This window comes from Podarcis raffonei, chromosome 14 (genome assembly GCF_027172205.1).
Source record: "Podarcis raffonei isolate rPodRaf1 chromosome 14, rPodRaf1.pri, whole genome shotgun sequence".
In the NCBI taxonomy this organism is placed as follows: Eukaryota; Metazoa; Chordata; class Lepidosauria; order Squamata; family Lacertidae; genus Podarcis; species Podarcis raffonei.
In genome coordinates, this window is record NC_070615.1 from 9,340,665 (window position 1) to 9,352,844 (window position 12,180).

At 45.9% G+C, this 12,180-nt stretch overlaps 1 protein-coding gene across 1 annotated transcript; it reads right to left on the reverse strand.

Annotated features, from left to right (window-relative positions):
• Positions 1–642: 642 nt before the first annotated feature.
• Positions 643–8,942, reverse strand: LOC128401924 (zona pellucida sperm-binding protein 3-like). Its single transcript, XM_053365569.1, has 9 exons — positions 6,985–8,942; positions 5,435–5,553; positions 5,245–5,348; positions 4,813–4,990; positions 4,600–4,720; positions 3,347–3,438; positions 3,102–3,250; positions 2,599–2,718; positions 643–860 (listed from the first exon to the last, which is right to left on the reverse strand). Exons 1-9 carry the CDS (start codon positions 7,393–7,395, stop codon positions 703–705), a joined length of 1,452 nt encoding a protein of 483 aa, XP_053221544.1. The 5' UTR covers positions 7,396–8,942; the 3' UTR covers positions 643–702.
• Positions 8,943–12,180: the final 3,238 nt, after the last annotated feature.

Below are 12,180 nucleotides of genomic sequence, written 5' to 3' on the forward strand. Positions count from 1 at the left end.
GGGTCAAATGTTCTCCACACCTCTTCCGGGGGTGCATCTTGGGAAAATATTAGCCTCTTATGACAGTAGAAAGAGAATAATCCCCTCTCCTTTTGCTCATGCTCGATTTAAACTATCATTTCTTATTTCAGCTACGTCCAGAGATCACTTGGACACTCTTTAAACTACAAGCCTACCCATTCAAGAGGTCCCCCAGGTTGGACAACACTGAGGTGGACAGATTCTTGCATCCTTTCAAGGTGAACAAAATAAAGCTCTGCCATAGATACTTGAATTTAGTGACTCCAGCCATCGAGTCATGTTACTGCATTTGTAGACTCTAGAGAATGGAGTCACCACAGTGTTATTTACGGAGGGGAGGAAGTTGTCAGGGCTACCACACACTTTTTAGACATGGCACAGATGCCCATGCAACTCTTAGCATTACATTTGGACATCACTTCAAAGCTCAAATATCATGTGGAAATTAACTTAATTCAAGAGTGGGGAACCAGTGGCCTCCCAGGTGTCCCTAGAATGCACCTCCCATCATCTCCAACTATTGATCATGCTGGCTGGGGCTGATGGGCACTGTAGACCAATGGCTTCTTGGGGGGCACCATCCCATTGGCTACCCTTGCCTTTATTACATACTCCCCCTTCCATTACAGAAGAAGACTGCAAGTCACAGTCAAGTTCACCCATTTTTATTTTTATTTTATTTTACACAGCTTTTCCAGAAAGCTCTGAGATTGGAGTAGAATTAGAGTGGCTATTTTTCTTGCAGGCAACGAGATATCCCAGAATCCCCAATGTCAAAGCTAGGAAGGCAGTTGCTATGGACAGTCCTGCCATTGTCAACAGAGACATCTCATGGGTACCTGAGAAAGAGAAGTGGAGATTGAATATGGGCCCATCTGCATTTAGAGCATGTGCACTACCATAAAGGTAAAGGTAAAGGGACCCATGATCATTAGGTCCAGTCGTGGCCGACTCTGGGGTTGCACTGCTCATCTCACTTTATTGGCCAAGGGAGCCAGCATACAGCTGTAATGTGGCCAGCATGACTAAGCCGCTTCTGGCGAACCAGGGCAGCACACGGAAACACCGTTTACCTTCCCGCCGGAGCGGTACCTATTTATCTACTTGCACTTTTGTGCTTTCGAACTGCTAGGTTGGCAGGAGCAGGGACCGAGCAACGGGAGCTCACCCCATCGCGGGGATTTGAACTGCTTACCTTCTGATCGGCAAATCCTAGGCTCTGTGGTTTAACCCACAGCACCACCCGCATCCTGTGCACTACCATACAGCTATGGAATTTACACGTTTCTGCTCATGGAAATGTCATTATTTGCCAGGAGGACCTTCACCATCATCCAATTGCACATTGCAGCCCATCATTGAGGACAGTTCTTCTTCTGGATCTGATCTTACATGACCTGGACAGGCTACATTCACCCACCACATGGTGAAGACAGGTGGTCAAGGGCCACACCTTCTCCTTTCCCAGGAAGAAATCATTCCATTGGAGGCCAACTGATTTACAACTCCAGGCAACTGCAGTCCCCCACCCCCCAAGACTCGCAAGGCCAAACCTGCTTACTCCCCTAGCTAGGTCCAACTGTCAAAGCACTTTACTATGGTTAACATAGCTGCCTTAAAACATAACACAGCTGCTTCATGTCACCTTGGAACTAGAAGTCCATCCAAGGCTACAATCCTAACCAGAGTTAGCTGGAAGTACGCTCCAATGAACTCCATGGGATTGACTTCTGAGTAGACATGGTTAGAATTGCACTGTATGATGCCTTATACAAGGTCAGACTATTTATCTGGCCTACTACCACCTAAGTAAATGTAAAGGGACCCCTGACTATTACAGTGGTACCTTGGGTTAAGAACTTAATTCGTTCTGGTGGTCTGTTCTTAACCTGAAACTGTTCTTAATCTGAGATACCACTTTAGCTAATGGGGCCTCCCACTGCCGCTATGCCGCAGCCGCGTGATTTCTGTTCTCATCCTGAAGCAAAGTTCTTAACCTGAGGTACAATTTCTGGGTTAGCGGAGTCTGTAACCTGAAGCATCTGTAACCCAAGGTACCACTGTAGGTCCAGTCGTGAACGACTCGGGGTTGCGACACTCATCTCGCTTTATTGGCCGAGGAAGCTGGTGTACAGCTTCTGGGTCATGTGGCCAGCATGACTAAACTGCTTTCTGGCAAACCAGAGCAGCACACGGAAATGCCGTTTACCTTCCCTCCAGAATGGTACCTATTTATCTACTTGCACTTTGATGTGCTTTCAAACTGCTAGGTTGGCAGGAGCAGGGACCGAGCAATGGGAGCTCACCCCATCATGGGGATTTGAACCACCAACCTTCTAATTGGCAAGTCCTAGGCTCTGTGGTTTAACCCACAGTGCCACCCACTTCCCTTTACTATCACCTACCATGGGCAAAAAGATTGCAGGGGGTTCAATTAGATGACCCTAACTCTATGATTCTATGACTGCCAGCTCTCTAAGTGTCAGGCAGAGGTCTTTTAGCCCTATCTACAGATACAAGAGGTTGAACAGCAAACTTCCTGTATGCAAAAAATGCCACCCAAAACTGCAGCCTTACCTTCTTCCATTGCCCCCATGGTTCTTTGGTTTTCAGGAAGATGCCTCAAACTCTTTGGGACACCCAGGACAACCGGTCCTATCACCACGTCAGCCTCTGCTCTTCCCACCGAAGAGTCACCTGCAAAAGCATGAAAGCCTAGAAACTTATTTGCATCAGGTTTGAGTTAAGCTCCTTCTAACACATTTCCTCCTATGGGACAATTATAGCCAATCTAGACACTGACGACGCAGAGGGGTTGGTGGCAGCAGGTGGTGGTGGGAACACGATGAGCTCTAATGGGGTTAAGTCCCAGGAGGAGGGTAGTCATTGGCTGAACATTAGGAGAAACATCTTGGATGGCAAGAGCAGTTGACTGGAACCAGTTGCCTTTTCGTCCTCTGAAAAATAGGAGCCAATAGGAAGCTTTTTTGACCCATGCCTAATTGTTGTTTAGGAAGCAAGGCCTCGTGTCCTGGAGTCACCACCCCTGTTCCATAAGTCGCTCTGGACACAGAATTTACCATGCACAATAACAGGAGCATCTCTCTGGAAGCGTCCTCTCGTCTCTCTCCACAAGGGATCCATCCTTCCAGACCGGCCTCCAGGTGGCATACAGTTCCTCCTCTCACAGCAGCTGCAGATGTCTGCAGCACCTTCAATGGGAGTCCAGCTGCAGCAAAAGGGGGGTACAGGAATCACTCTTCCCATGCTGCTCTCAGCTTCTCAGACAGCCCCACCCTCCGCAGTTCTCAGCTGCTTCCTTCACCTGTTCCGTGCTTTGTTGAAAGAGCAAGCCTTGTTCAGAGGACCAAGAGGCTGATCAGCTGCTGTGACTTTCAAATGGCAAGTAATGTAGACCTGGAGAAAGTAAGGAGGGAGAAAGTGAGGGGGGACCCCAAAGAAAGACCATTGGACTTTCCAGCATTGCAGCCTATTGAGCAACTCAATACTCTCCAAATGCCATTGGGCTCCAAGTCCCATCAGCCCCAGCCAGCATAACCAATGGTCAGGGATAATGAGAGTTCTAGAGAACCACATCTAGAGAACCACAGATTCCCCCACACTCATGCTCAAACAACTCTGTCACAGTGGCTTTACCAAGTCCAACAAGCTAGTTCTAGTATTTTATTTATATACAGTATTGAATTTATAGACCACCCTATTCCCGGAGGTTTCAGGGTAGTTCACAGAACAAAATCAAAATATAAAACCACAGAATATATAATCAGAATAAAAATAACAGCCCAATAAAAGGCTAAAAACACAGCATGTAGCTGTATCTGGAATCCATAGTGTACAACACAGCCTCTCTAGCCATCAAAGTACAGGAGGCACAGGGAAGTTAGCCACTTGTTAGCCCTTGGGAAGCACTGGGCAAGGGGCTTTTGCAGGCATTGACAGTCAGCTGACTGACATTACCTGCAAAGCCCCTTTCATCCATGCCCTGCTTTTCCTGTAGGTAGGGATGGAGGAGAAATTCAATTCTATACACATTCAAAGCCAAATCTTCCAAATTTGCACATCCCTAAATAATATGAGAACTGAAATGCAGCTATCCTTCAAAATCTGCACCGATTTGAAAGTTTGCAATGCAGTTTTCCTAGAAGCATAGAACTGTAGAGCTGGTAAGAACCACGAGGGTCATCTAGTCCAACCCCCTGCAATGCAGGAATCTTTTGCCCAATGTGGGGCTCAAACTCACAACCCTGAGTTTAAGAATCTCCTACTCTACCAACTGAGCTATCCCAGCTGACAATAATTACAAAATTGCACACATTAAGGAAAGTGGATTTTAAAAAAAACCAAGATATGAATGAAAACAACATACAAAAAAGCATTGTATTAGGGGAATGTCCTTGCAAGAATGTATGCATTAGTCAAAACTGCATATAAAATGTATTTATTACAATAAATTCACACTAAAATGCTGGTGAACTTTCATGGGGATTTTTTAAAAAAATGCCAATTGCTGCAAAATGTGCCAGATCAGGAAGCATGCTGTGTTCAGTAATGTCTCACCAAGCCTCCATTATCTCCTGCAAACTGGAAGGCATCAACTGTGAACTGGAGAGAATCTTGTCTGTGTCTTGGGGACACAAAGGCTGAACTGGAGTCACCTGATCTCCCATCAACCAGGCATCTAAAACAAAACATATGGTTAGCAACATTGCCCCAGTAGTTGACAGCCAAATAAATGCAACCCAGAGATCCTGGCAAGAAAGGCAAACTTACCCATTGAAGTCAATTATAGCATATCTGGGAGAAGAGTCTCTGTCTGGGCTCAGCGTGGCCACACAGTTGTCAATGAAGAGCTTCAGAACCACGTGGTTCTCAGTATTGACATCAGCCTGGATGTGCATGGCATCTCCCAACTGATACCTGTTAATGGTTCTCTCCGCACTCCAGTCATCTAGAAGGCAAGCCTTATCTTAATACAGGGATGGGATAATACAAGTGCCCTATGCAAGCACCTGAAATCTCGCATCGCTCAGAGATTGGGGTAGCTTACTGTACAAAAGTTAAGATTTATATTCATTACTCCACACTTTTTCCTCCAGCCTCACCCATCACCGACATACAGCCCTTGAAGCCCTTGGACTAAAAAAAAGGTTCCCCGTCCCAACTTATGAAGTAGACAGTATTTTCCCCAAGGCTGCCACCTACCGTTCATCAGACGCAATGAGAAGGCCAACCTGGCTTCTGCAGAAATGGTAGAGCTGAAAGGAATCCACGTTGGCCTGATGGACTTGCTGCTCACGTTGTCTTTCCTAAAAGGGACAGTCTTCACTGATCAACCAGTTCTCCAAGGAACAGTCATTGGGAAGGTGTGATCAGAGAACAAAGAGCGACTCACCTTGGATAGTGACATTCAATAGGAACTTCAGCTGGGCTGGTCCTGATGATTTGAGAGTTACTTCCAGGATTAGGACTATAGTAGAGGCTTATGCTATAGACAAGAGAGTCTGGAGTCATCTGGAAGGAGAAGAGTAGTGGCAAATATAGATTCACAACAGGCTTTATCAACCTGGTGCTCTCCAGATGTTATGGACTCCAATTCCCATCATCTGCTCTAGCTGGGGCTGATGGGAGTTGGGAGTCCACCACATCTGGAGGGCACCAGGGTAGAGAAGGCTGCTCAAACTATTGTTGGTTCATATAAACACATCATATTCCTAAAAATAAATGCAATCTTAAAAATATGGACTTGACCCTTGGATCTCTCCCGACTCTGCAATTCTATTATCATTCCATTGCTAGTTTCAATATATATTCCCTATTAAGTGTAGGGAGGTGCAATCAGCCCAGAGGGATGTCCTCTCCATCGTCTGTTATAAGAAGAAGAAGAGTTTGGATTTGATATCCCGCCTTTCACTCCCTTTTAAGGAGTCTCAAAGCGGCTAACATTCTCCTTTCCCTTCCTCCCCCACAACAAACACTCTGTGAGGTGAGTGGGGCTGAGAGACTTCAGAGACGTGTGACTGGCCCAAGGTCACCCAGCAGCTGCATGTGGAGGAGCGGAGACGCGAACCCGGTTCCCCAGATTAGGAGACTACCGCTCTTAACCACTACACCACACTGGCTCTCTGAAGCACTGAAGCATCTGTAACCCGAGGTAGCACTGTATTTGACAGAAAGGAAAGAAGGGATTCTGTTATAATGTAGGAGGATAGTGAGGGACCATGCAGAGGTGGCCTTGTGCAGGGCTTAGCACATGGACACAAAGAACCTAGGACCACCCACATCCCTTTTCTCACCTTTACCTGCCCCATTAAAAAACAACACATTACCAAGCATTTTACAGTTCCAGGGTTCATTAAAGCATTTATATTTCTGCAAATATTAAAAAAGGTAAAGGAACCCTGACAGTTAAGTCCAGTCGTGAATGACTCTGGGGTTGCGGTGCTCATCTCGCTTTACAGGCTGAGGGAGCTGGCGTTTGTCCTCAGACAGCTTCTGGGTCATGTGGCAAACCAGAGCAGCGCACAGAAACGCCGTTTACCTTCCCGCCAGAGCGGTACCTATTTATCTACTTGCACTTTGACATGCTTTCGAACTGCTAGGTGGGCAGGAGCAGGGACCGAGCAACAAGAGCTCACCCCATCACAGGGATTCGAACCACCAACCTTTCGATCGGCAAGCCCAAGGCTCAGTGGTTTAGACTACAGTGCCACCCATGTCCAATACTAGGTTTCCCCCAAAGCCATCAATACCTCCCTCTCATGCATGGGCAGTATCTTTTTAACCACATAAACAAACAGTAGCCACAGCCGGAACATCAGAAATATGAGGAGTCTTTCCACCCCCATTTTACTTCTTCACCCATTAGGCTTTTCTTGTTACTTTACAACAACTAAAAAGCTCAAGGAACTCAAGAAGCACATGCATTTCATCAGTTCACCTTACCTGTAAGATGCTGCCACACTCATGGAGCCCAGCTTCAAAGACCACCAAATTCTCTGCATTGTCGAGGGAGGTGTATGGGCAACCAAGAGAGCCCAGGATCAGGTCCGAAGCTTGGATGAGCCTCCCCATCCCAAACAGGTCCCTGTTCACAGTTACGACTACCTGAGCCTCCATGCAATGCACAGTCACGGGAGTCAGGAGGGATAAAGCCCTCAGCTGGGGAACGTCCATCCAAGCCCATGGTGAAGACTGAGACAAGACTGAGCCACGAGGCTGTCCCACTGGAGGGACAGTCCTGGAAGGAGATCTCCAAACTAGATCATCCCCAGACAACTCCCAAGGGCCTGCGATGTCCACCACACCAATTACTACACACAACAGCACACCGCTAACAGAAGCTAACAGCCCCATTCTGACTGCAAAATTAAACCACCACCCACTGTGCCCCAAAGAGGACCAGGGCAGGAGAGGAAGGCTTTAAATGCTGCAGACCCAGCCCCTTCACAGCTGCCTTAAGTTCCAAGCAGTCTTGCCTCCCCTGGCAGCTGTAGAGAAGGAATAAGAGCAATGAGCCTCAGCTGGAGACAATGCAGCTTGACTCGCTGGGACTTTATCCTGTCTTTTTATATATATAAAAAATCCTTATTGAAAGTGCAAAAAGCACATAATTATATGGGCACTAAACATGGTGAGAGGTAAATAAAACAGAGAAAAAGAGAAAGAGAAACAGAACCCGTGTAGAAGGGGAAATAAAGGAGGGAAGGGAAAACCAAAACTGTGTATTTTACAAGGTTGTTATTGTACTTCACCAGATCTTAACCTATTACAGTATTTGTATGAATGGATTCCATATATCAGTGATTTTGTCCATGGCAAGTATGCATTTATATGCAAGTTGTTCATATGTTGCAAGTTTGTATATACGGTAAGTCTTCAATCCAATCATAGAAGGGACTTTATCCTGAAAACACTTAGCCCATGGGTAGGCAAACTAAGGCCCGGGGGCCGGATCCAGCCCAATCACCTTTACAGTCCAGCCCACGGACAGTCTGGGAATCAGCATGGTTTTACATGAGTAGAATGTGTGCTTTTATTTAAAATGCATCTCTGGGTTATTTGTGGGGCATAGGAATTCGTTCATTTATTTTTTTTCAAAATATCGTCTGGCCCTCCACAAGGTCTGAGGGACAGTGGACCGGCCCCCTGCTGAAAAAGTTTGCTGACCCCTGACTTAGCCTAAGGGTGCTTCCAGGTGCTTTTACTCTTAACTGCCACACATTTGGACATACCGGTAGCTCTGAATAGACTCTCCAAAATGTGAGGACCCTGATCACACAGGCACAGAGCAGGTGGAGTTCAGGAGGTTGGACTAGCTGACCCTTGGAGCCCCTTCCAACTCTACAATTTATGATACAATGATTCAGACTGCATAGTTGAACTATATTGTGTATTTCACACCCAATAATAATCTACCTGTGTTCTCCATGTTGCTGCATGGAATAACGCATGAACAAGAGCTTTTGATTTAGTAAGTAAAACTCTTAAAACTTACTCAACAGTGTGTGGCCTGTGCTTTGCTAGAGGGGTAGAGAGCGGGGGCAAGACCTATAAAGCAGACTAAACAGGATCTGCAAAAGTGTTTAACAACTTGTATTCCACACTATGCTGCTGGTTAACTCTAATAGTGTTTTTAACTTTGCTGGGAGCTCTCTCCCACCAAAGAGTGTGCAGTGCCCCGTGTTTTGAATCTAGATGCTTAGCTGACTCTTTTGTTAATTGCCCACACATGGCTTGGATCTATTTTCCACTCCCACAGTTTGAACTTTCATTATGCAGTCCACTGTGCTTGTATTGACTTTTATTGGACTGCAACTGCCATAAATTGCTGTTCATTCAACTGTTTTCACACCAAGCAAATCATTGCTGGAAGCAGAATCAACGTGGTGCTTTAGAGAAGTACATTTTATCTTACTATTAAAGTTTATATTAGAAACCCTTTGATATTAGAAATCATTTCAACAACAAAATGCATGGATTTACTATAATCTTTATAATAATAATGTTATTATTTATACCCTGCCCATCTGGCTGGGTTTCCCCAGCCACCTTGGGTGGCTTACAGCACATGAAAAATGGTAAAACATTCAAGATTTCCCGGTACAGGGCTGCCTTCAGATGTCTTCTAAAAGTCAGATAGTTGTTTATTTCCTTGACATCTGATGGGAGGGCATTCCACAGGGTGGGCGCCACTACTGAGAAGGCCCTCTGCCCCTATTGTGATAGGAATTTTGAGGTCTTAGATATATGGTAATGTTCATAAGCGTACCAACCAAGCACGTACATAGATCAGCACAGGAAGACTGACCTGGAACCATTTTGATTCCTAAACTGACCAAATGTTTTCTCTGCAAGGTCAAAGTGGGAAACCTCCCCATTGTCTCTTTTCTCACAAATCCTGTCTTAAGGGCACATTTAAGATATGAATAGGGTGTGAGCCTGTGACCTGGCCCAGGAACTAAGTATTTATCATTACAAAAGACTGGCCAAGCTACCCAGGCAATCCAATCAAGTAACCTGCCAGACAGGAGATAAACAATGACAGGGGAAAAAACAACATTCAAATTTCTGTTTTAAGACCGCCTTTTCTGTGATGTAGGTATGATGTATCTGAGGGGTGGTCTTAGGTTACACCCCTTCTGTGATGTATGTATGATGTTTCTGGGGGTGGTCTTGATCTACAGGGTGGCAATTTCAAAAGTCTTTATAAGGCCTTGCACACCATTTTGGGGGGGTTCCTCCTCTCTGTTGCGGGTGAGGGGAGCACCCTGTTGCAGCAGATCAATAAAGATCAAGCTTACTAGCTGCTTTGCTTCTCAATATTCTCTGGTTGGCCTCTGTTTTCTCTCCTACCAATAGGGAACCTATGTAAGGACTCTATATGGGCTCTTGGATACCCCATAAGGGAAAAGGGCAATTTTTGTTTACAACACCATTGTAATGCCCCACCACCACCAACACATTTACATGCCCTTAAAGGGAAACCATGTACAGTACAGAACCTCGTTTATGTTACCCCCCCATCTGACAAGATCACATCAAAGGAAGCATAGATGGTATGGCAGCACACAGCTTGAGGTGGCCCCTCCCACATAAGGTGATCCTGCCAGATCAGGCCAGTGATCCAACTACTTCAGCTTCCTGTTCTCACAGTGGCTGACCAGATACCTGTGGAAACTGATATTCAGGGGCATAGCACTTCTGACAGTGGAGGTAAGACATAGCCTGGTCTTCCACGAATTTGCCTTTTTATGATTCTCTGTTTTATACATTTCAATAATTTTACAATCATTTTAACATTTCACAACTCGACTTCCTTCCCCCATCCTTTTTGCGGTTCCTTAAATTTAATATTTTCTGCATATCCAAATTAACTTACTATGCTAATTTATTTGCAATAATCCTGCCAATGATCTTATCTGTTAACAGATTGTTTGTAAATATTCCATAAACCATTTTCATTCTTTTATTAGAAGTTTGTTATCTTGATTTCTTATTTTGCCATTTCTGCATAATCCATAAGTTTTTGTATCCATTCTTCTTTCGCTAGTGTTGTGAGGGAAGAAAACCTTTCCCTCTCCACTTTCTCCATGCCATGGCATAGTTTTATGGAGATCTATCATGTCAGAAGGGGTGTGGTGGCCTTAGACTAGCAGCGGTTCTCAACCTGTGGGTCCCCAGATGTTGTTGGACTACAACTCCCATCATCCCTGAGCTCTGGCCTTGCTAGTTAGGGGTGATGGGAGTTGTAGTTCAACAACATCTGGGGACCCACAGGTTGAGAAAGGCTGCCTTAGAGGCAAAGAAGCAAACTTGTGAATGGTGATGCCATGGACTGGTTAGACGCAGATGAATGGTGAGAGGTACCAGGTGGGAAACTCCAAAGGGTGGAAGGCTCAGAGCCCAGGGAGTGGGGGTGGGACAACAATGAGTGGTCACAGGGAGAAGACTGGGAAGAGGAGGTGTTGGAAGCTGAGAAGGTAACAGGGCTTAGTGAGCTGAGGGAATCTGTAGCAGAGAGAAGTCTAGAATCTGAGGCAGAAGTTGAAGTAGGAGAGGAGAGAGAGCAAGAGGCTGAGATGAGTCAGGCTGGTGAAGAAGCACAAGCTCCCCTCCTCACTTGTCTCTCAGAACCAGAAGAGGCATGAAAAGGGCAGAGAAGAGATTGGTGACATGCAGGCACAGTCTCCAATTGCTTGGGGCTTAGGCATCTGTGGGAAGCAGGAACCTTCAGCCTCAGAAACTGCTTCATTGGGGCACTGTGGTCTAAACCAATGAGCCTCTTGAGCTTGCCTATCAAAAAGTTGGTGGTTCAAATCCCTGTGAACTCCCATTGCTCTTTCCGAACTCCTGCCAACCTAGCAGTTTAAAAGCACGCCAGTGCAAGTAGATAAAGAGGTACCGCTGTGGCGGGAAGGTAAATGGTGTTTCCGCACACTCTGGTTTGCGTCACGGTGTCCCGTTGCACCAGAAGTGGTTTAGTCATGCTGGCCACATGACCCAGAAAGCTGTCTGTGGACAAACGCCAGCTCCCTCAGCCTGAAGCTATACAGTGGAACCTCGGGTTGTGAATGTGATCCCTGTGGGAGGCAAGTTCACAACCCTCAGCGTTCGCAACCCACAGCACCGCGTCTGCACACACATGGATCATGATTTGGTACTCCGCGCATGCACTAGCACTGAAACTCGGAAGTAACCCATTCTGGTACTTCTAGGTTCGGCGCAGTGCACAACCCAAAATCGCATAACCTGAAGCATCTGTAACCCGAGATACCACTGTAGTTGCCTTTCACTGGACTTAACCGTCCAGGGGTCCTTTACCTTTTTTACCTTTCACAGGGGCAAGACCTACCGGAGAGGAGTTGCTGTGCTCATTAGGCCTGACATTCCTATATCGATCGTGTTTTTGATAATAAAAGGTTAACTCCAACTCGCAAGCTGTGATTTACTGCTGGCTGATGCAAGTGAAAGCTAGAGCAGGGTTGGGAAACCTGTGGCCTCCAGTTGGTACAGTCTACCAATTCAGCCTCAGCAAGGACAGCTAATGGTTGTGTATCCCGGGAGTTACACATTATGTGTTCTCTTGTTTTATTCTCATTTATAAAGGCTTTCAGAACAATCTTAAGTAACATGCTTATT